We start from the raw sequence: 25,163 nt of genomic DNA, 5'->3' as shown, positions 1-25,163 counted from the left end.
TGTTTGTCTCTCAGATCCATAACCGCTATGAAGGGAAGGACATCTCTCCTCACAGGAGGAACCTGGTGATAGCAGGAGGAGTCACTCTGTCTGTCTTCATGTCCCCCGTGGTGGCAGCCGTCTCTGTCGGTCAGTACACTTTACTGTGTAGCTTTACACCAAGAATACTACTGACCACAAGCTTTGTGGCTTCCCCGGTTGGGAACAACACTTCTGTTTTCCTTGACAACCTGTAACACTGAACAACTGTAGCTTCCTGTCTGGCAAGGTTGGCCGATGATTGTCTGAGAGACTCATAAAGCTTATTGATTTGTTTTTGTTTGCCATTGCTGCATTTTTCATTGAAGTTCACCTAATGTTAAATCATTAGTTTCCTTTAAAACTGAGTTCTATGTTTCTTCTCTAATACACTAAAATTAGGAAGTAGTGACTGACGGTGCTGTTAGGAGACACAGTGGTCTCTGGTTGTTAAGATGAGGAAGTAGTGACTGACGGTGCTGTTAGGAGACACAGTGGCCTCTGGTTGTTAAGATGAGGAAGTAGTGACTGACGGTGCTGTTAGGAGACACAGTGGCCTCTGGTTGTTAAGATGAGGAAGTAGTGACTGACGGTGCTGTTAGGAGACACAGTGGCCTCTAGTTGTTAAGATGAGGAAGTAGTGACTGACGGTGCTGTTAGGAGACACAGTGGCCTCTGGTTGTTAAGATGAGGAAGTAGTGACTGACGGTGCTGTTAGGAGACAGTGGCCTCTGGTTGTTAAGATGAGGAAGTAGTGACTGACGGTGCTGTTAGGAGACACAGTGGCCTCTGGTTGTTAAGATGAGGAAGTAGTGACTGACGGTGCTGTTAGGAGACACAGTGGCCTCTGGTTGTTAAGATGAGGAAGTAGTGACTGACGGTGCTGTTAGGAGACACAGTGGCCTCTGGTTGTTAAGATGAGGAAGTAGTGACTGACGGTGCTGTTAGGAGACAGTGGCCTCTGGTTGTTAAGATGAGGAAGTAGTGACTGACGGTGCTGTTAGGAGACACAGTGGCCTCTGGTTGTTAAGATGAGGAAGTAGTGACTGACGGTGCTGTTAGGAGACACAGTGGCCTCTGGTTGTTAAGATGAGGAAGTAGTGACTGACGGTGCTGTTAGGAGACACAGTGGCCTCTGGTTGTTAAGATGAGGAAGTAGTGACTGACGGTGCTGTTAGGAGACACAGTGGCCTCTGGTTGTTAAGATGAGGAAGTAGTGACTGACGGTGCTGTTAGGAGACACAGTGGTCTCTGGTTGTTAAGATGAGGAAGTAGTGACTGACGGTGCTGTTAGGAGACACAGTGGTCTCTGGTTGTTAAGATGAGGAAGTAGTGACTGACGGTGCTGTTAGGAGACACAGTGGCCTCTGGTTGTTAAGATGAGGAAGTAGTGACTGACGGTGCTGTTAGGAGACACAGTGGCCTCTGGTTGTTAAGATGAGGAAGTAGTGACTGACGGTGCTGTTAGGAGACACAGTGGCCTCTGGTTGTTAAGATGAGGAAGTAGTGACTGACGGTGCTGTTAGGAGACAGTGGCCTCTGGTTGTTAAGATGAGGAAGTAGTGACTGACGGTGCTGTTAGGAGACACAGTGGCCTCTGGTTGTTAAGATGAGGAAGTAGTGACTGACGGTGCTGTTAGGAGACACAGTGGCCTCTGGTTGTTAAGATGAGGAAGTAGTGACTAACGGTGCTGTTAGGAGACACAGTGGCCTCTGGTTGTTAAGATGAGGAAGTAGTGACTGACGGTGCTGTTAGGAGACAGTGGCCTCTGGTTGTTAAGATGAGGAAGTAGTGACTGACGGTGCTGTTAGGAGACACAGTGGCCTCTGGTTGTTAAGATGAGGAAGTAGTGACTGACGGTGCTGTTAGGAGACAGTGGCCTCTGGTTGTTAAGATGAGGAAGTAGTGACTGACGGTGCTGTTAGGAGACACAGTGGCCTCTGGTTGTTAAGATGAGGAAGTAGTGACTGACGGTGCTGTTAGGAGACACAGTGGCCTCTGGTTGTTAAGATGAGGAAGTAGTGACTGACGGTGCTGTTAGGAGACAGTGGCCTCTGGTTGTTAAGATGAGGAAGTAGTGACTGACGGTGCTGTTAGGAGACACAGTGGCCTCTGGTTGTTAAGATGAGGAAGTAGTGACTGACGGTGCTGTTAGGAGACACAGTGGCCTCTGGTTGTTAAGATGAGGAAGTAGTGACTGACGGTGCTGTTAGGAGACACAGTGGCCTCTGGTTGTTAAGATGAGGAAGTAGTGACTGACGGTGCTGTTAGGAGACACAGTGGCCTCTGGTTGTTAAGATGAGGAAGTAGTGACTGACGGTGCTGTTAGGAGACACAGTGGCCTCTGGTTGTTAAGATGAGGAAGTAGTGACTGACGGTGCTGTTAGGAGACACAGTGGTCTCTGGTTGTTAAGATGAGGAAGTAGTGACTGACGGTGCTGTTAGGAGACACAGTGGTCTCTGGTTGTTAAGATGAGGAAGTAGTGACTGACGGTGCTGTTAGGAGACACAGTGGCCTCTGGTTGTTAAGATGAGGAAGTAGTGACTGACGGTGCTGTTAGGAGACACAGTGGCCTCTGGTTGTTAAGATGAGGAAGTAGTGACTGACGGTGCTGTTAGGAGACACAGTGGCCTCTGGTTGTTAAGATGAGGAAGTAGTGACTGACGGTGCTGTTAGGAGACACAGTGGCCTCTGGTTGTTAAGATGAGGAAGTAGTGACTGACGGTGCTGTTAGGAGACACAGTGGCCTCTGGTTGTTAAGATGAGGAAGTAGTGACTGACGGTGCTGTTAGGAGACACAGTGGCCTCTGGTTGTTAAGATGAGGAAGTAGTGACTGACGGTGCTGTTAGGAGACACAGTGGCCTCTGGTTGTTAAGATGAGGAAGTAGTGACTGACGGTGCTGTTAGGAGACACAGTGGCCTCTGGTTGTTAAGATGAGGAAGTAGTGACTGACGGTGCTGTTAGGAGACACAGTGGCCTCTGGTTGTTAAGATGAGGAAGTAGTGACTGACGGTGCTGTTAGGAGACACAGTGGCCTCTGGTTGTTAAGATGAGGAAGTAGTGACTGACGGTGCTGTTAGGAGACACAGTGGCCTCTGGTTGTTAAGATGAGGAAGTAGTGACTGACGGTGCTGTTAGGAGACACAGTGGCCTCTGGTTGTTAAGATGAGGAAGTAGTGACTGACGGTGCTGTTAGGAGACACAGTGGCCTCTGGTTGTTAAGATGAGGAAGTAGTGACTGACGGTGCTGTTAGGAGACACAGTGGCCTCTGGTTGTTAAGATGAGGAAGTAGTGACTGACGGTGCTGTTAGGAGACACAGTGGCCTCTGGTTGTTAAGATGAGGAAGTAGTGACTGACGGTGCTGTTAGGAGACACAGTGGCCTCTGGTTGTTAAGATGAGGAAGTAGTGACTGACGGTGCTGTTAGGAGACACAGTGGCCTCTGGTTGTTAAGATGAGGAAGTAGTGACTGACGGTGCTGTTAGGAGACACAGTGGCCTCTGGTTGTTAAGATGAGGAAGTAGTGACTGACGGTGCTGTTAGGAGACACAGTGGCCTCTGGTTGTTAAGATGAGGAAGTAGTGACTGACGGTGCTGTTAGGAGACACAGTGGCCTCTGGTTGTTAAGATGAGGAAGTAGTGACTGACGGTGCTGTTAGGAGACAGTGGCCTCTGGTTGTTAAGATGAGGAAGTAGTGACTGACGGTGCTGTTAGGAGACACAGTGGCCTCTGGTTGTTAAGATGAGGAAGTAGTGACTGACGGTGCTGTTAGGAGACACAGTGGCCTCTGGTTGTTAAGATGAGGAAGTAGTGACTGACGGTGCTGTTAGGAGACACAGTGGCCTCTGGTTGTTAAGATGAGGAAGTAGTGACTGACGGTGCTGTTAGGAGACACAGTGGCCTCTGGTTGTTAAGATGAGGAAGTAGTGACTGACGGTGCTGTTAGGAGACACAGTGGCCTCTGGTTGTTAAGATGAGGAAGTAGTGACTAACGGTGCTGTTAGGAGACACAGTGGTCTCTGGTTGTTAAGATGAGGAAGTAGTGACTGACGGTGCTGTTAGGAGACACAGTGGCCTCTGGTTGTTAAGATGAGGAAGTAGTGACTGACGGTGCTGTTAGGAGACACAGTGGCCTCTGGTTGTTAAGATGAGGAAGTAGTGACTGACGGTGCTGTTAGGAGACACAGTGGCCTCTGGTTGTTAAGATGAGGAAGTAGTGACTAACGGTGCTGTTAGGAGACAGTGGCCTCTGGTTGTTAAGATGAGGAAGTAGTGACTGACGGTGCTGTTAGGAGACACAGTGGTCTCTGGTTGTTAAGATGAGGAAGTAGTGACTGACGGTGCTGTTAGGAGACACAGTGGCCTCTGGTTGTTAAGATGAGGAAGTAGTGACTGACGGTGCTGTTAGGAGACACAGTGGCCTCTGGTTGTTGTCTACTGTCCCTCCTGAGGGTGTGAGGTGGTTCACGTTCTCTCTCTCTCTCTCTCTCTCTCTCTCTGTGTGTGTGTGTGTGTGTGTGTGTGTGTGTGTGTGTGTGTGTGTCCAGGCATCGGTGTGCCCATCATGCTGGCGTACGTGTACGGTGTGGTGCCCATCTCTCTGTGTCGCAGCGGGGGCTGTGGTGTCTCCGCCGGTAACGGGAAAGGAGTCCGCATCGAGTTTGACGATGAGAACGAGATGAACGTAAGGAGCGGGGCGCAAGCTACCGGTACGTCACACACACAAGCACACACACGCATACACACACACACACATACACATACATACACATACACATACACATACACGCACACACACATACACATTCACATAAGCGCACACACACAAGCACACACACACACACACACACACACACACTGAGGAACCTCATGTGTTTAGTCTGAATCAGTTGTGGTAGCTGACTAATTGTGACTGGACTCTGATGAGCTCTGACTCTCTAAAGTAGAATGTTCTGCCAGTTGTCTGTTGTCTAAGGGAATGTTCTGCCAGTTGTCTGTTGTCTAAGGGAATGTTCTGCCAGTTGTCTGTTGTCTAAGGGAATGTTCTGCCAGTTGTCTGTTGTCTAAGGGAATGTTCTGCCAGTTGTCTGTTGTCTAAGGGAATGTTCTGCCAGTTGTCTGTTGTCTAAGGGAATGTTCTGCCAGTTGTCTGTTGTCTAAGGGAATGTTCTGCCAGTTATCTGTTGTCTAAGGGAATGTTCTGCCAGTTGTCTGTTGTCTAAGGGAATGTTCTGCCAGTTGTCTGTTGTCTAAGGGAATGTTCTGCCAGTTGTCTGTTGTCTAAGGGAATGTTCTGCCAGTTGTCTGTTGTCTAAAGGGTTTGACGTCTTTTCTAGAAGATCTGCAAAGGCCATAGAATGCAGTGAACCGACAAGAGAAAGGCCTTGCTGCCGAAGCCTTGACAATAAAGTCTCCATCCTCCTGTTTTTCAATAGTGTAGAGTAGTGGTTCCCTTCTCCAGTCCTCCAGTACCCCAACAGCCCTACTCCAGTCCTCCAGTACCCCAACAGCCCAACTCCAGTCCTCCAGTACCCCAACAGCCCAACTCCAGTCCTCCAGTACCCCAACAGCCCAACTCCAGTCCTCCAGTACCCCCCAACAGCCCAACTCCAGTCCTCCAGTACCCCAACAGCCCAACTCCAGTCCTCCAGTACCCCAACAGCCCAACTCCAGTCCTCCAGTACCCCCCAACAGCCCAACTCCAGTCCTCCAGTACCCCCCAACAGCCCAACTCCAGTCCTCCAGTACCCCAACAGCCCAACTCCAGTCCTCCAGTCCACCAACAGCCCTACTCCAGTCCTCCAGTACCCCCAACAGCCCTACTCCAGTCCTCCAGTACCCCCAACAGCCCTACTCCAGTCCTCCAGTAACCCCAACAGCCCAACTCCAGTCCTCCAGTACCCCAACAGCCCAACTCCAGTACCCCAACAGCCCAACTCCAGTCCTCCAGTACCCCAACAGCCCAACTCCAGTCCTCCAGTACCCCAACAGCCCAACTCCAGTCCTCCAGTACCCCAACAGCCCAACTCCAGTCCTCCAGTACCCCAACAGCCCAACTCCAGTCCTCCAGTACCCCAACAGCCCAACTCCAGTCCTCCAGTACCCCAACAGCCCAACTCCAGTCCTCCAGTACCCCAACAGCCCTCCTCCAGTACCCCAACAGCCCAACTCCAGTCCTCCAGTACCCCAACAGCCCAACTCCAGTCCTCCAGTACCCCAACAGCCCAACTCCAGTCCTCCAGTACCCCCCAACAGCCCAACTCCAGTCCTCCAGTACCCCCCAACAGCCCAACCCCAGTCCTCCAGTACCCCAACAGCCCAACTCCAGTCCTCCAGTACCCCAACAGCCCAACTCCAGTCCTCCAGTACCCCCAACAGCCCAACTCCAGTCCTCCAGTACCCCCAACAGCCCAACTCCAGTCCTCCAGTACCCCCAACAGCCCAACTCCAGTCCTCCAGTACCCCAACAGCCCAACTCCAGTCCTCCAGTACCCCAACAGCCCAACTCCAGTCCTCCAGTACCCCCCCAACAGCCCAACTCCAGTCCTCCAGTACCCCCAACAGCCCAACTCCAGTACCCCCCAACAGCCCGACTCCAGTCCTCCAGAACCCCCCCAACAGCCCAACTCCAGTCCTCCAGTACCCCCCAACAGCCCAACTCCAGTCCTCCAGTACCCCCCAACAGCCCAACTCCAGTCCTCCAGTACCCCCAACAGCCCAACTCCAGTCCTCCAGTACCCCAACAGCCCAACTCCAGTCCTCCAGTACCCCCAACAGCCCAACTCCAGTCCTCCAGTACCCCCCCAACAGCCCAACTCCAGGACCTGAGTTTGGCTGTTAGGGGTAATGGAGGACTGGAGTTGGAAACCACTGCTCTGGGGGGGAAATGGGGGAGTCTTGTCTTTTTTTTTTTTTTTTTTTTTAAGAGCGTCTCTGATGAACTCCTCTCTCCCCTGTCTCCTCAGACACGACCTCTGTGGCGGACACGAGGAACAACCCCAGCATCGGAGAGGGCAGCGTGGGAGGTATGACCAGCAGTCTGAGTGCCAGCGGGAGCCACGTGGACCGGATGGGCGCCACGAGGGACAACCTGAGTGAGAACGCCTCCACCATGGCGCTGGCTGGGGCCAGCATCACCGGCTCTCTGTCTGGCAGCGCCATGGTCAACTACCTAAACAGGTCGGTACTTTTGATTTGATTTAACCTTTATTAAATCTGGTTAGTGTCGTTAAGATAAAGAGACCTGAACCAAGACAGCATCAACACATCAGTTTCAGACAAACGGTCACATGACATAACCCAGACAGACGTCAATACCAGAAACAGCCTGCCCGTAACCAGCTGCCTGCCCGTAACCGGCCGCCTGCCCGTAACCAGCATGTACACCACATAAGCCAGAAAAACGTTTTAAAAAGCCCCCAAAAATGTTTTTGTCACATCCACTGGATAGGTGGATTTGTACAGGGTCAGTCATAGTAGTATGATAGGTGTTGTTTTACAGGGTCAGTCATAGTAGTATGATAGGTGTTGTTTTACAGGGTCAGTCATAGTAGTATGATAGGTGTTGGTTTACAGGGTCAGTCATAGTAGTATGATAGGTGTTGGTTTACAGGGGCAGTAGTATGATAGGTGCAGTGTAATGTGTTGTTTTATAGGGTCAGTCATAGCAGTACAGCACCCCTGGAGCAAATTAGGGATACATGCCTTGCTCAAGGGCACATTGACTTATTTTTCACCTAGTGGGCTCGGGTATTTGAACCAGCGACCTTTGGGTTACTGGGCGAACGCTCTAACCGCTACGCTACCTGACGCCCCAGGGCGTTATTAGGGCGTGGATCACAGGGCTGACGCCCCAGGGCGTTATTAGGGCGTGGATCACAGGGCTGACGCCCCAGGGCGTTATTAGGGCTTGGATCACAGGGCTGACGCCCCAGGGCGTTATTAGGGCTTGGATCACAGGGCTGACGCCCCAGGGCGTTATTAGGGCGTGGATCACAGGGCTGACGCCCCAGGGCGTTATTAGGGCTTGGATCACAGGGCTGACGCCCCAGGGCGTTATTAGGGCTTGGATCACAGGGCTGACGCCCCAGGGCGTTATTAGGGCGTGGATCACAGGGCTGACGCCCCAGGGCGTTATTAGGGCGTGGATCACAGGGCTGACGCCCCAGGGCGTTATTAGGGCTTGGATCACAGGGCTGACGCCCCAGGGCGTTATTAGGGCTTGGATCACAGGCTACCTGACGCCCCAGGGCGTTATTAGGGCGTGGATCACAGGGCTGACGCCCCAGGGCGTTATTAGGGCGTGGATCACAGGGCTGACGCCCCAGGGCGTTATTAGGGCTTGGATCACAGGCTACCTGACGCCCCAGGGCGTTATTAGGGCGTGGATCACAGGGCTGACGCCCCAGGGCGTTATTAGGGCGTGGATCACAGGGCTGACGCCCCAGGGCGTTATTAGGGCGTGGATCACAGGGCTGACGCCCCAGGGCGTTATTAGGGCTTGGATCACAGGGCTGACGCCCCAGGGCGTTATTAGGGCGTGGATCACAGGGCTGACGCCCCAGGGCGTTATTAGGGCGTGGATCACAGGGCTGACGCCCCAGGGCGTTATTAGGGCGTGGATCACAGGGCTGACGCCCCAGGGCGTTATTAGGGCGTGGATCACAGGGCTGACGCCCCAGGGCGTTATTAGGGCTTGGATCACAGGGCTGACGCCCCAGGGCGTTATTAGGGCTTGGATCACAGGGCTGACGCCCCAGGGCGTTATTAGGGCTTGGATCACAGGGCTGACGCCCCAGGGCGTTATTAGGGCGTGGATCACAGGGCTGACGCCCCAGGGCGTTATTAGGGCTTGGATCACAGGGCTGACGCCCCAGGGCGTTATTAGGGCGTGGATCACAGGGCTGACGCCCCAGGGCGTTATTAGGGCTTGGATCACAGGGCTGACGCCCCAGGGCGTTATTAGGGCTTGGATCACAGGGCTGACGCCCCAGGGCGTTATTAGGGCTTGGATCACAGGGCTGACGCCCCAGGGCGTTATTAGGGCGTGGATCACAGGGCTGACGCCCCAGGGCGTTATTAGGGCGTGGATCACAGGGCTGACGCCCCAGGGCGTTATTAGGGCTTGGATCACAGGGCTGACGCCCCAGGGCGTTATTAGGGCGTGGATCACAGGGCTGACGCCCCAGGGCGTTATTAGGGCGTGGATCACAGGGCTGACGCCCCAGGGCGTTATTAGGGCTTGGATCACAGGGCTGACGCCCCAGGGCGTTATTAGGGCGTGGATCACAGGGCTGACGCCCCAGGGCGTTATTAGGGCTTGGATCACAGGGCTGACGCCCCAGGGCGTTATTAGGGCTTGGATCACAGGGCTGACGCCCCAGGGCGTTATTAGGGCTTGGATCACAGGGCTGACGCCCCAGGGCGTTATTAGGGCTTGGATCACAGGGCTGACGCCCCAGGGCGTTATTAGGGTTTGGATCACAGGGCTGACGCCCCAGGGCGTTATTAGGGCTTGGATCACAGGGCTGACGCCCCAGGGCGTTATTAGGGCTTGGATCACAGGGCTGACGCCCCAGGGCGTTATTAGGGCGTGGATCACAGGGCTGACGCCCCAGGGCGTTATTAGGGCTTGGATCACAGGGCTGACGCCCCAGGGCGTTATTAGGGCGTGGATCACAGGGCTGACGCCCCAGGGCGTTATTAGGGCGTGGATCACAGGGCTGACGCCCCAGGGCGTTATTAGGGCGTGGATCACAGGGCTGACGCCCCAGGGCGTTATTAGGGCGTGGATCACAGGGCTGACGCCCCAGGGCGTTATTAGGGCGTGAATCACGGGGCTGACGCCCCAGGGCGTTATTAGGGCTTGGATCACAGGGCTGACGCCCCAGGGCGTTATTAGGGCTTGGATCACAGGGCTGACGCCCCAGGGCGTTATTAGGGCGTGGATCACAGGGCCATGACAGGATCAGAAAGACACAAGATGCTTTCTTACCAGCATCAGGTGACTACTAGAAACTACTGCACATCTCAACAACCTGTTCATCTATTTGTGTTTTGAACTCCTCTAGTGACACCAGGTCCTGGAGTTTTAGGTTGGCTTGGAGGGAATTCCAAGACCAGGTCAACTACCTCAACAGGTCAGTGTTAGGGTCAACTACCTCAACAGGTCAGTGTTAGGGTCAACTAATGAACAGGTCAGTGTTAGGGTCAACTACCTCAACAGGTCAGTGTTAGGGTCAACTACCTCAACAGGTCAGTGTTAGGGTCAACTAATGAACAGGTCAGAGATAGGGTCAACTACCTCAACAGGTCAGTGTTAGGGTCAACTACCTCAACAGGTCAGTGATAGGGTCAACTACCTCAACAGGTCAGTGTTAGGGTCAACTACCTCAACAGGTCAGTGTTAGGGTCAACTACCTCAACAGGTCAGTGTTAGGGTCAACTAATGAACAGGTCAGTGTTAGGGTCAACTACCTCAACAGGTCAGTGTTAGGGTCAACTACCTCAACAGGTCAGTGTTAGGGTCAACTAATGAACAGGTCAGTGTTAGGGTCAACTACCTCAACAGGTCAGTGTTAGGGTCAACTACCTCAACAGGTCAGTGTTAGGGTCAACTAATGAACAGGTCAGTGTTAGGGTCAACTAATGAACAGGTCAGTGTTAGGGTCAACTACCTCAACAGGTCAGTGTTAGGGTCAACTAATGAACAGGTCAGTGTTAGGGTCAACTACCTCAACAGGTCAGTGTTAGGGTCAACTACCTCAACAGGTCAGTGTTAGGGTCAACTACCTCAACAGGTCAGTGTTAGGGTCAACTACCTCAACAGGTCAGTGTTAGGGTCAACTAATGAACAGGTCAGTGTTAGGGTCAACTACCTCAACAGGTCAGTGTTAGGGTCAACTACCTCAACAGGTCAGTGTTGGGGTCAACTACCTCAACAGGTTAGTGTTAGGGTCAACTACCTCAACAGGTCAGTGTTAGGGTCAACTACCTCAACAGGTCAGTGTTAGGGTCAACTACCTCAACAGGTCAGTGTTAGGGTCAACTACCTCAACAGGTCAGTGATAGGGTCAACTACCTCAACAGGTCAGTGTTAGGGTCAACTACCTCAACAGGTCAGTGTTAGGGTCAACTACCTCAACAGGTCAGTGTTAGGGTCAACTACCTCAACAGGTCAGTGTTAGGGTCAACTAATGAACAGGTCAGTGTTAGGGTCAACTAATGAACAGGTCAGTGTTAGGGTCAACTACCTCAACAGGTCAGTGTTAGGGTCAACTAATGAACAGGTCAGTGTTAGGGTCAACTACCTCAACAGGTCAGTGTTAGGGTCAACTAATGAACAGGTCAGTGTTAGGGTCAACTACCTCAACAGGTCAGTGTTAGGGTCAACTACCTCAACAGGTCAGTGTTAGGGTCAACTACCTCAACAGGTCAGTGTTAGGGTCAACTACCTCAACAGGTCAGTGTTAGGGTCAACTACCTCAACAGGTCAGTGATAGGGTCAACTACCTCAACAGGTCAGTGTTAGGGTCAACTACCTCAACAGGTCAGTGTTAGGGTCAACTACCTCAACAGGTCAGTGTTAGGGTCAACTAATGAACAGGTCAGTGTTAGGGTCAACTACCTCAACAGGTCAGTGTTAGGGTCAACTACCTCAACAGGTCAGTGTTAGGGTCAACTACCTCAACAGGTCAGTGTTAGGGTCAACTACCTCAACAGGTCAGTGTTAGGGTCAACTACCTCAACAGGTCAGTGTTAGGGTCAACTACCTCAACAGGTCAGTGTTAGGGTCAACTACCTCAACAGGTCAGTGTTAGGGTCAACTACCTCAACAGGTCAGTGTTAGGGTCAACTACCTCAACAGGTCAGTGTTAGGGTCAACTAATGAACAGGTCAGTGTTAGGGTCAACTAATGAACAGGTCAGTGTTAGGGTCAACTACCTCAACAGGTCAGTGTTAGGGTCAACTAATGAACAGGTCAGTGTTAGGGTCAACTACCTCAACAGGTCAGTGTTAGGGTCAACTAATGAACAGGTCAGTGTTAGGGTCAACTACCTCAACAGGTCAGTGTTAGGGTCAACTACCTCAACAGGTCAGTGTTAGGGTCAACTACCTCAACAGGTCAGTGTTAGGGTCAACTACCTCAACAGGTCAGTGTTAGGGTCAACTACCTCAACAGGTCAGTGATAGGGTCAACTACCTCAACAGGTCAGTGTTAGGGTCAACTACCTCAACAGGTCAGTGTTAGGGTCAACTACCTCAACAGGTCAGTGTTAGAGTCAACTACCTCAACAGGTCAGTGTTAGGGTCAACTACCTCAACAGGTCAGTGATAGGGTCAACTACCTCAACAGGTCAGTGATAGGGTCAACTACCTCAACAGGTCAGTGTTAGGGTCAACTACCTCAACAGGTCAGTGTTAGGGTCAACTAATGAACAGGTCAGTGTTAGGGTCAACTACCTCAACAGGTCAGTGTTAGGGTCAAGTACCTCAACAGGTCAGTGTTGGGGTCAACTACCTCAACAGGTCAGTGTTAGGGTCAACTACCTCAACAGGTCAGTGTTAGGGTCAACTACCTCAACAGGTCAGTGTTAGGGTCAACTACCTCAACAGGTCAGTGTTAGGGTCAACTACCTCAACAGGTCAGTGTTAGGGTCAACTACCTCAACAGGTCAGTGTTAGGGTCAACTACCTCAACAGGTCAGTGATAGGGTCAACTACCTCAACAGGTCAGTGTTAGGGTCAACTACCTCAACAGGTCAGTGTTAGGGTCAACTACCTCAACAGGTCAGTGATAGGGTCAACTAATGAACAGGTCAGTGTTAGGGTCAACTAATGAACAGGTCAGTGATAGGGTCAACTAATGAACAGGTCAGTGTTAGGGTCAACTACCTCAACAGGTCAGTGTTAGGGTCAACTAATGAACAGGTCAGTGATAGGGTCAACTAATGAACAGGTCAGTGTTAGGGTCAACTACCTCAACAGGTCAGTGATAGGGTCAACTACCTCAACAGGTCAGTGTTAGGGTCAACTACCTCAACAGGTCAGTGATAGGGTCAACTACCTCAACAGGTCAGTGTTAGGGTCAACTACCTCAACAGGTCAGTGATAGGGTCAACTACCTCAACAGGTCAGTGTTGGGGTCAACTACCTCAACAGGTCAGTGTTAGGGTCAACTAATGAACAGGTCAGTGTTAGGGTCAACTACCTCAACAGGTCAGTGATAGGGTCAACTAATGAACAGGTCAGTGTTAGGGTCAACTACCTCAACAGGTCAGTGTTAGGGTCAACTAATGAACAGGTCAGTGTTAGGGTCAACTACCTCAACAGGTCAGTGATAGGGTCAACTACCTCAACAGGTCAGTGTTAGGGTCAACTACCTCAACAGGTCAGTGTTAGGGTCAACTACCTCAACAGGTCAGTGTTAGGGTCAACTACCTCAACAGGTCAGTGTTAGGGTCAACTAATGAACAGGTCAGTGTTAGGGTCAACTACCTCAACAGGTCAGTGTTAGGGTCAACTACCTCAACAGGTCAGTGATAGGGTCAACTACCTCAACAGGTCAGTGTTAGGGTCAACTACCTCAACAGGTCAGTGTTAGGGTCAACTACCTCAACAGGTCAGTGTTAGGGTCAACTACCTCAACAGGTCAGTGATAGGGTCAACTACCTCAACAGGTCAGTGATAGGGTCAACTACCTCAACAGGTCAGTGTTAGGGTCAACTACCTCAACAGGTCAGTGTTAGGGTCAACTACCTCAACAGCTCAGTGATAGGGTCAACTACCTCAACAGGTCAGTGTTAGGGTCAACTACCTCAACAGGTCAGTGTTAGGGTCAACTAATGAACAGGTCAGTGTTAGGGTCAACTACCTCAACAGGTCAGTGTTAGGGTCAACTACCTCAACAGGTCAGTGTTAGGGTCAACTACCTCAACAGGTCAGTGTTAGGGTCAACTACCTCAACAGGTCAGTGTTAGGGTCAACTACCTCAACAGGTCAGTGTTAGGGTCAACTACCTCAACAGGTCAGTGTTAGGGTCAACTACCTCAACAGCTCAGTGATAGGGTCAACTACCTCAACAGGTCAGTGTTAGGGTCAACTAATGAACAGGTCAGTGTTAGGGTCAACTAATGAACAGGTCAGTGTTAGGGTCAACTACCTCAACAGGTCAGTGTTAGGGTCAACTAATGAACAGGTCAGTGTTAGGGTCAACTACCTCAACAGGTCAGTGTTAGGGTCAACTACCTCAACAGGTCAGTGTTAGGGTCAACTACCTCAACAGGTCAGTGTTAGGGTCAACTACCTCAACAGGTCAGTGTTAGGGTCAACTAATGAACAGGTCAGTGTTAGGGTCAACTACCTCAACAGGTCAGTGTTAGGGTCAACTACCTCAACAGGTCAGTGTTAGGGTCAACTACCTCAACAGGTCAGTGTTAGGGTCAACTACCTCAACAGGTCAGTGATAGGGTCAACTACCTCAACAGGTCAGTGTTAGGGTCAACTACCTCAACAGGTCAGTGTTAGGGTCAACTACCTCAACAGGTCAGTGATAGGGTCAACTAATGAACAGGTCAGTGTTAGGGTCAACTAATGAACAGGTCAGTGATAGGGTCAACTAATGAACAGGTCAGTGTTAGGGTCAACTACCTCAACAGGTCAGTGTTAGGGTCAACTACCTCAACAGGTCAGTGTTAGGGTCAACTAATGAACAGGTCAGTGTTAGGGTCAACTACCTCAACAGGTCAGTGTTAGGGTCAACTACCTCAACAGGTCAGTGTTAGGGTCAACTAATGAACAGGTCAGTGTTAGGGTCAACTAATGAACAGGTCAGTGTTAGGGTCAACTACCTCAACAGGTCAGTGTTAGGGTCAACTAATGAACAGGTCAGTGTTAGGGTCAACTACCTCAACAGGTCAGTGTTAGGGTCAACTACCTCAACAGGTCAGTGTTAGGGTCAACTACCTCAACAGGTCAGTGTTAGGGTCAACTACCTCAACAGGTCAGTGTTAGGGTCAACTAATGAACAGGTCAGTGTTAGGGTCAACTACCTCAACAGGTCAGTGTTAGGGTCAACTACCTCAACAGGTCAGTGTTGGGGTCAACTACCTCAACAGGTTAGTGTTAGGGTCAACTACCTCAACAGGTCAGTGTTAGGGTCAACTACCTCAACAGGTCAGTGTTAGGGTCAACTACCTCAACAGGTCAGTGTTAGGGTCAACTACCTCAACAGGTCAGTGATAGGGTCAACTACCTCAACAGGTCAGTGTTAGGGTCAACTACCTCAACAGGTCAGTGTTAGGGTCAACTACCTCAACAGGTCAGTGTTAGGGTCAACTACCTCAACAGGTCAGTGTTAGGGTCAACTAATGAACAGGTCAGTGTTAGGGTCAACTAATGAACAGGTCAGTGTTAGGGTCAACTACCTCAACAGGTCAGTGTTAGGGTCAACTAATGAACAGGTCAGTGTTAGGGTCAACTACCTCAACAGGTCAGTGTTAGGGTCAACTAATGAACAGGTCAGTGTTAGGGTCAACTACCTCAACAGGTCAGTGTTAGGGTCAACTACCTCAACAGGTCAGTGTTAGGGTCAACTACCTCAACAGGTCAGTGTTAGGGTCAACTACCTCAACAGGTCAGTGTTAGGGTCAACTACCTCAACAGGTCAGTGATAGGGTCAACTACCTCAACAGGTCAGTGTTAGGGTCAACTACCTCAACAGGTCAGTGTTAGGGTCAACTACCTCAACAGGTCAGTGTTAGGGTCAACTAATGAACAGGTCAGTGTTAGGGTCAACTACCTCAACAGGTCAGTGTTAGGGTCAACTACCTCAACAGGTCAGTGTTAGGGTCAACTACCTCAACAGGTCAGTGTTAGGGTCAACTACCTCAACAGGTCAGTGTTAGGGTCAACTACCTCAACAGGTCAGTGTTAGGGTCAACTACCTCAACAGGTCAGTGTTAGGGTCAACTACCTCAACAGGTCAGTGTTAGGGTCAACTACCTCAACAGGTCAGTGTTAGGGTCAACTACCTCAACAGGTCAGTGTTAGGGTCAACTAATGAACAGGTCAGTGTTAGGGTCAACTAATGAACAGGTCAGTGTTAGGGTCAACTACCTCAACAGGTCAGTGTTAGGGTCAACTAATGAACAGGTCAGTGTTAGGGTCAACTACCTCAACAGGTCAGTGTTAGGGTCAACTAATGAACAGGTCAGTGTTAGGGTCAACTACCTCAACAGGTCAGTGTTAGGGTCAACTACCTCAACAGGTCAGTGTTAGGGTCAACTACCTCAACAGGTCAGTGTTAGGGTCAACTACCTCAACAGGTCAGTGTTAGGGTCAACTACCTCAACAGGTCAGTGATAGGGTCAACTACCTCAACAGGTCAGTGTTAGGGTCAACTACCTCAACAGGTCAGTGTTAGGGTCAACTACCTCAACAGGTCAGTGTTAGAGTCAACTACCTCAACAGGTCAGTGTTAGGGTCAACTACCTCAACAGGTCAGTGATAGGGTCAACTACCTCAACAGGTCAGTGATAGGGTCAACTACCTCAACAGGTCAGTGTTAGGGTCAACTACCTCAACAGGTCAGTGTTAGGGTCAACTAATGAACAGGTCAGTGTTAGGGTCAACTACCTCAACAGGTCAGTGTTAGGGTCAAGTACCTCAACAGGTCAGTGTTGGGGTCAACTACCTCAACAGGTCAGTGTTAGGGTCAACTACCTCAACAGGTCAGTGTTAGGGTCAACTACCTCAACAGGTCAGTGTTAGGGTCAACTACCTCAACAGGTCAGTGTTAGGGTCAACTACCTCAACAGGTCAGTGTTAGGGTCAACTACCTCAACAGGTCAGTGTTAGGGTCAACTACCTCAACAGGTCAGTGATAGGGTCAACTACCTCAACAGGTCAGTGTTAGGGTCAACTACCTCAACAGGTCAGTGTTAGGGTCAACTACCTCAACAGGTCAGTGATAGGGTCAACTAATGAACAGGTCAGTGTTAGGGTCAACTAATGAACAGGTCAGTGATAGGGTCAACTAATGAACAGGTCAGTGTTAGGGTCAACTACCTCAACAGGTCAGTGTTAGGGTCAACTAATGAACAGGTCAGTGATAGGGTCAACTAATGAACAGGTCAGTGTTAGGGTCAACTACCTCAACAGGTCAGTGATAGGGTCAACTACCTCAACAGGTCAGTGTTAGGGTCAACTACCTCAACAGGTCAGTGATAGGGTCAACTACCTCAACAGGTCAGTGTTAGGGTCAACTACCTCAACAGGTCAGTGATAGGGTCAACTACCTCAACAGGTCAGTGTTGGGGTCAACTACCTCAACAGGTCAGTGTTAGGGTCAACTAATGAACAGGTCAGTGTTAGGGTCAACTACCTCAACAGGTCAGTGATAGGGTCAACTAATGAACAGGTCAGTGTTAGGGTCAACTACCTCAACAGGTCAGTGTTAGGGTCAACTAATGAACAGGTCAGTGTTAGGGTCAACTACCTCAACAGGTCAGTGATAGGGTCAACTACCTCAACAGGTCAGTGTTAGGGTCAACTACCTCAACAGGTCAGTGTTAGGGTCAACTACCTCAACAGGTCAGTGTTAGGGTCAACTACCTCAACAGGTCAGTGTTAGGGTCAACTAATGAACAGGTCAGTGTTAGGGTCAACTACCTCAACAGGTCAGTGTTAGGGTCAACTACCTCAACAGGTCAGTGATAGGGTCAACTACCTCAACAGGTCAGTGTTAGGGTCAACTACCTCAACAGGTCAGTGTTAGGGTCAACTACCTCAACAGGTCAGTGTTAGGGTCAACTACCTCAACAGGTCAGTGATAGGGTCAACTACCTCAACAGGTCAGTGATAGGGTCAACTACCTCAACAGGTCAGTGTTAGGGTCAACTACCTCAACAGGTCAGTGTTAGGGTCAACTACCTCAACAGCTCAGTGATAGGGTCAACTACCTCAACAGGTCAGTGTTAGGGTCAACTACCTCAACAGGTCAGTGTTAGGGTCAACTAATGAACAGGTCAGTGTTAGGGTCAACTACCTCAACAGGTCAGTGTTAGGGTCAACTACCTCAACAGGTCAGTGTTAGGGTCAACTACCTCAACAGGTCAGTGTTAGGGTCAACTACCTCAACAGGTCAGTGTTAGGGTCAACTACCTCAACAGGTCAGTGTTAGGGTCAACTACCTCAACAGGTCAGTGTTAGGGTCAACTACCTCAACAGCTCAGTGATAGGGTCAACTACCTCAACAGGTCAGTGTTAGGGTCAACTAATGAACAGGTCAGTGTTAGGGTCAACTAATGAACAGGTCAGTGTTAGGGTCAACTACCTCAACAGGTCAGTGTTAGGGTCAACTAATGAACAGGTCAGTGTTAGGGTCAACTACCTCAACAGGTCAGTGTTAGGGTCAACTACCTCAACAGGTCAGTGTTAGGGTCAACTACCTCAACAGGTCAGTGTTAGGGTCAACTACCTCAACAGGTCAGTGTTAGGGTCAACTACCTCAACAGGTCAGTGTTAGGGTCAACTACCTCAACAGGTCAGTGTTAGGGTCAACTAATGAACAGGTCAGTGTTAGGGTCAACTACCTCAACAGGTCAGTGATAGGGTCAACTACCTCAACAGGTCAGTGATAGGGTCAACTACCTCAACAGGTCAGTGTTAGGGTCAACTACCTCAACAGGTCAGTGTTAGGGTCAACTAATGAACAGGTCAGTGTTAGGGTCAACTACCTCAACAGGTCAGTGTTAGGGTCAACTACCTCAACAGGTCAGTGTTAGGGTCAACTACCTCAACAGGTCAGTGTTAGGGTCAACTACCTCAACAGGTCAGTGATAGGGTCAACTACCTCAACAGGTCAGTGTTAGGGTCAACTACCTCAACAGGTCAGTGTTAGGGTCAACTACCTCAACAGGTCAGTGATAGGGTCAACTAATGAACAGGTCAGTGTTAGGGTCAACTAATGAACAGGTCAGTGATAGGGTCAACTAATGAACAGGTCAGTGTTAGGGTCAACTACCTCAACAGGTCAGTGTTAGGGTCAACTAATGAACAGGTCAGTGATAGGGTCAACTAATGAACAGGTCAGTGTTAGGGTCAACTACCTCAACAGGTCAGTGATAGGGTCAACTACCTCAACAGGTCAGTGTTAGGGTCAACTACCTCAACATGTCAGTAATAGGGTCAACTACCTCAACAGGTCAGTGTTAGGGTCAACTACCTCAACAGGTCAGTGATAGGGTCAACTACCTCAACAGGTCAGTGTTAGGGTCAACTACCTCAACAGGTCAGTGTTAGGGTCAACTAATGAACAGGTCAGTGTTAGGGTCAACTACCTCAACAGGTCAGTGATAGGGTCAACTAATGAACAGGTCAGTGTTAGGGTCAACTACCTCAACAGGTCAGTGTTAGGGTCAACTAATGAACAGGTCAGTGTTAGGGTCAACTACCTCAACAGGTCAGTGATAGGGTCAACTACCTCAACAGGTCAGTGTTAGGGTCAACTACCTCAACAGGTCAGTGTTAGGGTCAACTACCTCAACAGGTCAGTGTTAGGGTCAACTACCTCAACAGGTCAGTGTTAGGGTCAACTACCTCAACAGGTCAGTGTTAGGGTCAACTACCTCAACAGGTCAGTGTTAGGGTCAACTACCTCAACAGGTCAGTGTTAGGGTCAACTAATGAACAGGTCAGTGTTAGGGTCAACTACCTCAACAGGTCAGTGATAGGGTCAACTACCTCAACAGGTCAGTGTTAGGGTCAACTAATGAACAGGTCAGTGTTAGGGTCAACTACCTCAACAGGTCAGTGATAGGGTCAACTACCTCAACAGGTCAGTGTTAGGGTCAACTACCTCAACAGGTCAGTGATAGGGTCAACTACCTCAACAGGTCAGTGTTAGGGTCAACTACCTCAACAGGTCAGTGATAGGGTCAACTACCTCAACAGGTCAGTGATAGGGTCAACTACCTCAACAGGTCAGTGTTAGGGTCAACTACCTCAACAGGTCAGTGATAGGGTCAACTACCTCAACAGGTCAGTGTTAGGGTCAACTACCTCAACAGGTCAGTGTTAGGGTCAACTACCTCAACAGGTCAGTGTTAGGGTCAACTAATGAACAGGTCAGTGTTAGGGTCAACTACCTCAACAGGTCAGTGTTAGGGTCAACTACCTCAACAGGTCAGTGATAGGGTCAACTACCTCAACAGGTCAGTGTTAGGGTCAACTACCTCAACAGGTCAGTGTTAGGGTCAACTACCTCAACAGGTCAGTGTTAGGGTCAACTACCTCAACAGGTCAGTGATAGGGTCAACTACCTCAACAGGTCAGTGATAGGGTCAACTACCTCAACAGGTCAGTGTTAGGGTCAACTACCTCAACAGGTCAGTGTTAGGGTCAACTACCTCAACAGCTCAGTGATAGGGTCAACTACCTCAACAGGTCAGTGTTAGGGTCAACTACCTCAACAGGTCAGTGTTAGGGTCAACTAATGAACAGGTCAGTGTTAGGGTCAACTACCTCAACAGGTCAGTGTTAGGGTCAACTACCTCAACAGGTCAGTGTTAGGGTCAACTACCTCAACAGGTCAGTGTTAGGGTCAACTACCTCAACAGGTCAGTGTTAGGGTCAACTACCTCAACAGGTCAGTGTTAGGGTCAACTACCTCAACAGGTCAGTGTTAGGGTCAACTACCTCAACAGGTCAGTGTTAGGGTCAACTAATGAACAGGTCAGTGTTAGGGTCAACTAATGAACAGGTCAGTGTTAGGGTCAACTACCTCAACAGGTCAGTGTTAGGGTCAACTAATGAACAGGTCAGTGTTAGGGTCAACTACCTCAACAGGTCAGTGTTAGGGTCAACTACCTCAACAGGTCAGTGTTAGGGTCAACTACCTCAACAGGTCAGTGTTAGGGTCAACTACTTCAACAGGTCAGTGTTAGGGTCAACTACCTCAACAGGTCAGTGTTAGGGTCAACTAATGAACAGGTCAGTGTTAGGGTCAACTACCTCAACAGGTCAGTGATAGGGTCAACTACCTCAACAGGTCAGTGATAGGGTCAACTACCTCAACAGGTCAGTGTTAGGGTCAACTACCTCAACAGGTCAGTGTTAGGGTCAACTACCTCAACAGGTCAGTGTTAGGGTCAACTACCTCAACAGGTCAGTGATAGGGTCAACTACCTCAACAGGTCAGTGATAGGGTCAACTACCTCAACAGGTCAGTGTTAGGGTCAACTACCTCAACAGGTCAGTGTTAGGGTCAACTAATGAACAGGTCAGTGTTAGGGTCAACTACCTCAACAGGTCAGTGTTAGGGTCAACTACCTCAACAGGTCAGTGTTAGGGTCAACTACCTCAACAGGTCAGTGTTAGGGTCAACTAATGAACAGGTCAGTGTTAGGGTCAACTACCTCAACAGGTCAGTGATAGGGTCAACTACCTCAACAGGTCAGTGATAGGGTCAACTACCTCAACAGGTCAGTGTTAGGGTCAACTAATGAACAGGTCAGTGTTAGGGTCAACTACCTCAACAGGTCAGTGATAGGGTCAACTACCTCAACAGGTCAGTGATAGGGTCAACTACCTCAACAGGTCAGTGTTAGGGTCAACTACCTCAACAGGTCAGTGTTAGGGTCAACTACCTCAACAGGTCAGTGTTAGGGTCAACTACCTCAACAGGTCAGTGTTAGGGTCAACTACCTCAACAGCTCAGTGATAGGGTCAACTACCTCAACAGGTCAGTGTTAGGGTCAACTACCTCAACAGGTCAGTGTTAGGGTCAACTACCTCAACAGGTCAGTGTTAGGGTCAACTACCTCAACAGGTCAGTGTTAGGGTCAACTACCTCAACAGGTCAGTGTTAGGGTCAACTACCTCAACAGGTCAGTGTTGGGATGACAACCTTACTGTCAGGTGGTTGTTTGTGGCTGTAGGTCCTTCTGGTATTGTGACTGGCTATGTGCAGGTCTCCCTCGCAAAATACACAAGGTCTGATCCCTCTCCCCTGTGCTCTCCTCCCTTGTCCTCTCCTCTCCTCTCCTCTCCTCTCCTCTCCTCTCCTCTCCTCTCCTCTCCTCTCCTCTCCTCTCCTCTCCTCTCCTCTCCTCTCCTCTCCTCTCCTCTCCTCTCCTCTCCTCTCCTCTCCTCTCCTCTCCTCTCCCCTGCTCCAGGTTGGAGGTGCAGGCTGATGTTCAGAAGGAGAGGTGTAGTCTCAGTGGAGAGTCAGCCACCTTCAGCTTGGGGACCATCAGTGACAACGCTAGCACCAAAGCAATGGCTGGATCCATTCTCCACTACAGGTCAGGGCAATGTCTTTGGAAACGTTAACATTTCTGTTCAATGATATCCCCACAAAGGACTAGTTGTGTCTTACCCTGTAAACATCTCTTCCTCTTGACTCTTGCTTTCTGTTTCATGGTGTTGTGTGTCCTGTGTAGAGATGGGACCAGTATGGAGGTGCAGGTGGACGTAGAGCCTGGTGGTAAACTACGGTACCACAGTGGTACCAGCAGGCTGGATGATGGGAGACACGCTGGGCGCTGTGGCTGGTCCTGCCCCTCTGGATGCCCCTCAGAGGGCCAGGATGGCACCACCAAGTCCAAGCTGAAGAAGGGAGGAGGCTCTAAGACCCAGGAGAGGAGGGAGGATATGGACGCTCGGCTCCTTGAGCAGCACAGCACCAACTCCTCAGAGTTTGACTCCTCCCTCAGCGGCTCTCTCCCCTCCGTAGCCGACTCTCACTCCTCCCACTTGTCAGAGTTCAGCGGTGGCTCTGACCTGGAGAGCATGAAGATGTCCTGCAGCTGCAGCCATGGATCCTCCTCTGACTACCAGACCCGCTTCACCACAGTCAGCCCTCTGCCTGAAGTAGAGGGGGACCGGCTGGAGACGTTGCCCTCACCCCAAGGTGTCCTCTCCCATCCTCACTCCCCCACCTCCCCCTGCTCCTGTCTGGAGGTGTCCGTCTCCCCTCTGTGTCTGATAGCAGAGGAGAACATCAACCAGGTGTGTCCTGCAAAGGCAGAGTGGGACTCTACTAGTGGAGGAGACCTTCCCATTGGAGAGCTTCTGAAGGAGAACAATTACAACCTGCAAGCCCCTCCCCCCAGCCTGCTCCAGAACTCCTGTATTCAGACTGAGATCTGATCTGACCTACCACCACCATTTTTGGTTTCACAGTATATTTTTCCAGAAGACAAAGCTTTGAATGGACATTTCTGTCCTCAGAAGCGTGGAAATGAAATAAAGCAGACATGTTGAAAGCGCAGTGAAGCCTCAGCTCAGTCAGTAGACTAGTTAATAACAGGAAGGTGAATGCTGGTGTTTCCTGTCATGTGACCCTATTACAGTGTTCTGACTGGCTGCTGTCCCTCCCTACAACACACCTCACAGCAGGAGTGTGCCACTGACCTCCGGGCAGCCAAGCTGGAGATCAGGATGCAACACACAGGAACCTTCAAGCTCTCAAACGCAAAGTTGAACTTGAATATGAACCAGGCAATAGTATCATTACCATTCTTTTTAGTTTTAAAATGAGTTTATAAATAGGCCACTTCTGTTCAGTGATGATGTGTATTTATTATAATTTGATACTAGCCCGCTGGAAGGAATTTAAAAGCCTGGTAGTAGACTATATATCTACGGCTAGCTGAGAGGGACAAACTATTCTATATACGGCCAGCTGAGAGGGACAAAGTACTGGAGCAGAGTACTGTTGCTAGGTAGAAGTAGAGCTGGGTCTCTGGAAGGCCATGGTTTAAACATCGCAAAGATGGACGAATCACGCTGAGGGTTAATTATCATAACCACAACCCATCAGTCAGTTCCTTGAAATTGTTTAACAAATATTTTTCAACCTTCAGTAAAATCAAATGTTGCTTTTCTTTTTTTAGGCTGAAGAAGCTTTCACCTCACAGAATAACTTTTCTATCGGTTCTAACCAATGGTTTATATATACACTCGATGACTGGTAGGGGGCGCTGTGTTGAATCCACCGTGACGCCATCTTGGCACTCCCTCACTAATGTAGAAAATATTTTGGAAGCTAAAGAAATGCATTTAATGTCTACATCCGTTTTTACCACATTTATTCTATTACAGACATCTTAATGCATACTTTTAAGTTATGTGAGCTAAAGATACAAAAAAAATATATATATAACACTTTCCTTAAAGTATCATATTTTTTGGGGGATTAATGTTACACAACAACAACAACAACATACTTCAATGCATGTTGTCCTTGAAACATTTGATTGAAATATTGTAGAATTCCATTCATTCCTCTGGAGGACTGCTGCTACTGGGGAGTGGCAAGATGGCCGACCGGGGGCTTCAAAGCATCTCATTGGCCAATACATAGCGTCAGCAAGCCAGGGTTTATATACATTGGTTATTACTCATTGTGCCTTACAAAGAGAAAAACAGCTTTTTCTTTTTCAAATTGTCTGCATATCTCCATGTCTTCTAGACTTAAAAACAGATTTCAGATGGTCTCTCTGACCATGTCAGGAGAAATACTAGACTGGTTGGTCTCTCTGACCATGTCAGGAGAGATACTAGATTGGTAGGGCTTCATAGTACTGTGGTAGACTACATGACTTGTTCAATTGCCTACCAAAGACAGCACTCAGGCTCTTGATAACGCTTGTTCCTGGTAACCCTTGACGATGTCTGTTCGCCATCCCCAGACTCCACACGGTGCAGCGTTTTTACACGGTGGGGTAAATTATGTCAAATTAAGACCCAGGAATATACAGAGTGCTTTTTTTGTCCAATACGCTTTACAAATGCTACGCAAATAACTGCGGCCAGAGTCTGCCTACGCACCTGCTGTTAACCAGACTTCTTACTGCAATGCTCAGAGTGTATGGGGATACCATCCGTTGGGTTCCCTCCCCTCTATTCCTGGCTGCGTCCCAAATGACCCCCTGTTCGCCAACACAGTGCACAGCTATTGCACTATATAGAGAACAGGGTGACATTTGGGCCGCAGCCCGTCTGTTCCGTGTCTCCTACCGGTCTATGAAGCCGTTTGTGTTGCTGAATGATGATCCCTCTCTGGACTGATTTAAATGCCACATGCTGCTGCCCCCGCCCCCCCCCACACTTTGTTTGGGTTTATTCCTGTTGTT

The 25,163-nt window shown here is 49.8% G+C and overlaps 1 protein-coding gene across 1 annotated transcript; it reads left to right on the top strand.

Annotated features, from left to right (window-relative positions):
• Positions 1-3: 3 nt before the first annotated feature.
• On the top strand, positions 4-24,171 carry LOC311126257 (E3 ubiquitin-protein ligase RNF19A-like). Its single transcript, XM_084200271.1, has 5 exons — positions 4-129; positions 4,572-4,733; positions 6,990-7,203; positions 22,200-22,328; positions 22,467-24,171. The coding sequence occupies exons 1-5, from the start codon at positions 99-101 to the stop codon at positions 23,173-23,175; spliced, it is 1,245 nt and encodes a 414-aa protein (XP_084056397.1). The 5' UTR covers positions 4-98; the 3' UTR covers positions 23,176-24,171.
• Positions 24,172-25,163: the final 992 nt, after the last annotated feature.

The sequence above is a fragment of the Coregonus lavaretus genome, assembly GCF_964263955.1.
Source record: "Coregonus lavaretus genome assembly, contig: HAP1_SCAFFOLD_2773, whole genome shotgun sequence".
Classification (NCBI taxonomy): Eukaryota; Metazoa; Chordata; class Actinopteri; order Salmoniformes; family Salmonidae; genus Coregonus; species Coregonus lavaretus.
The sequence above is the reverse complement of the archived record's forward strand: the minus strand, read 5'-3'. Positions and strand labels throughout refer to the sequence as shown.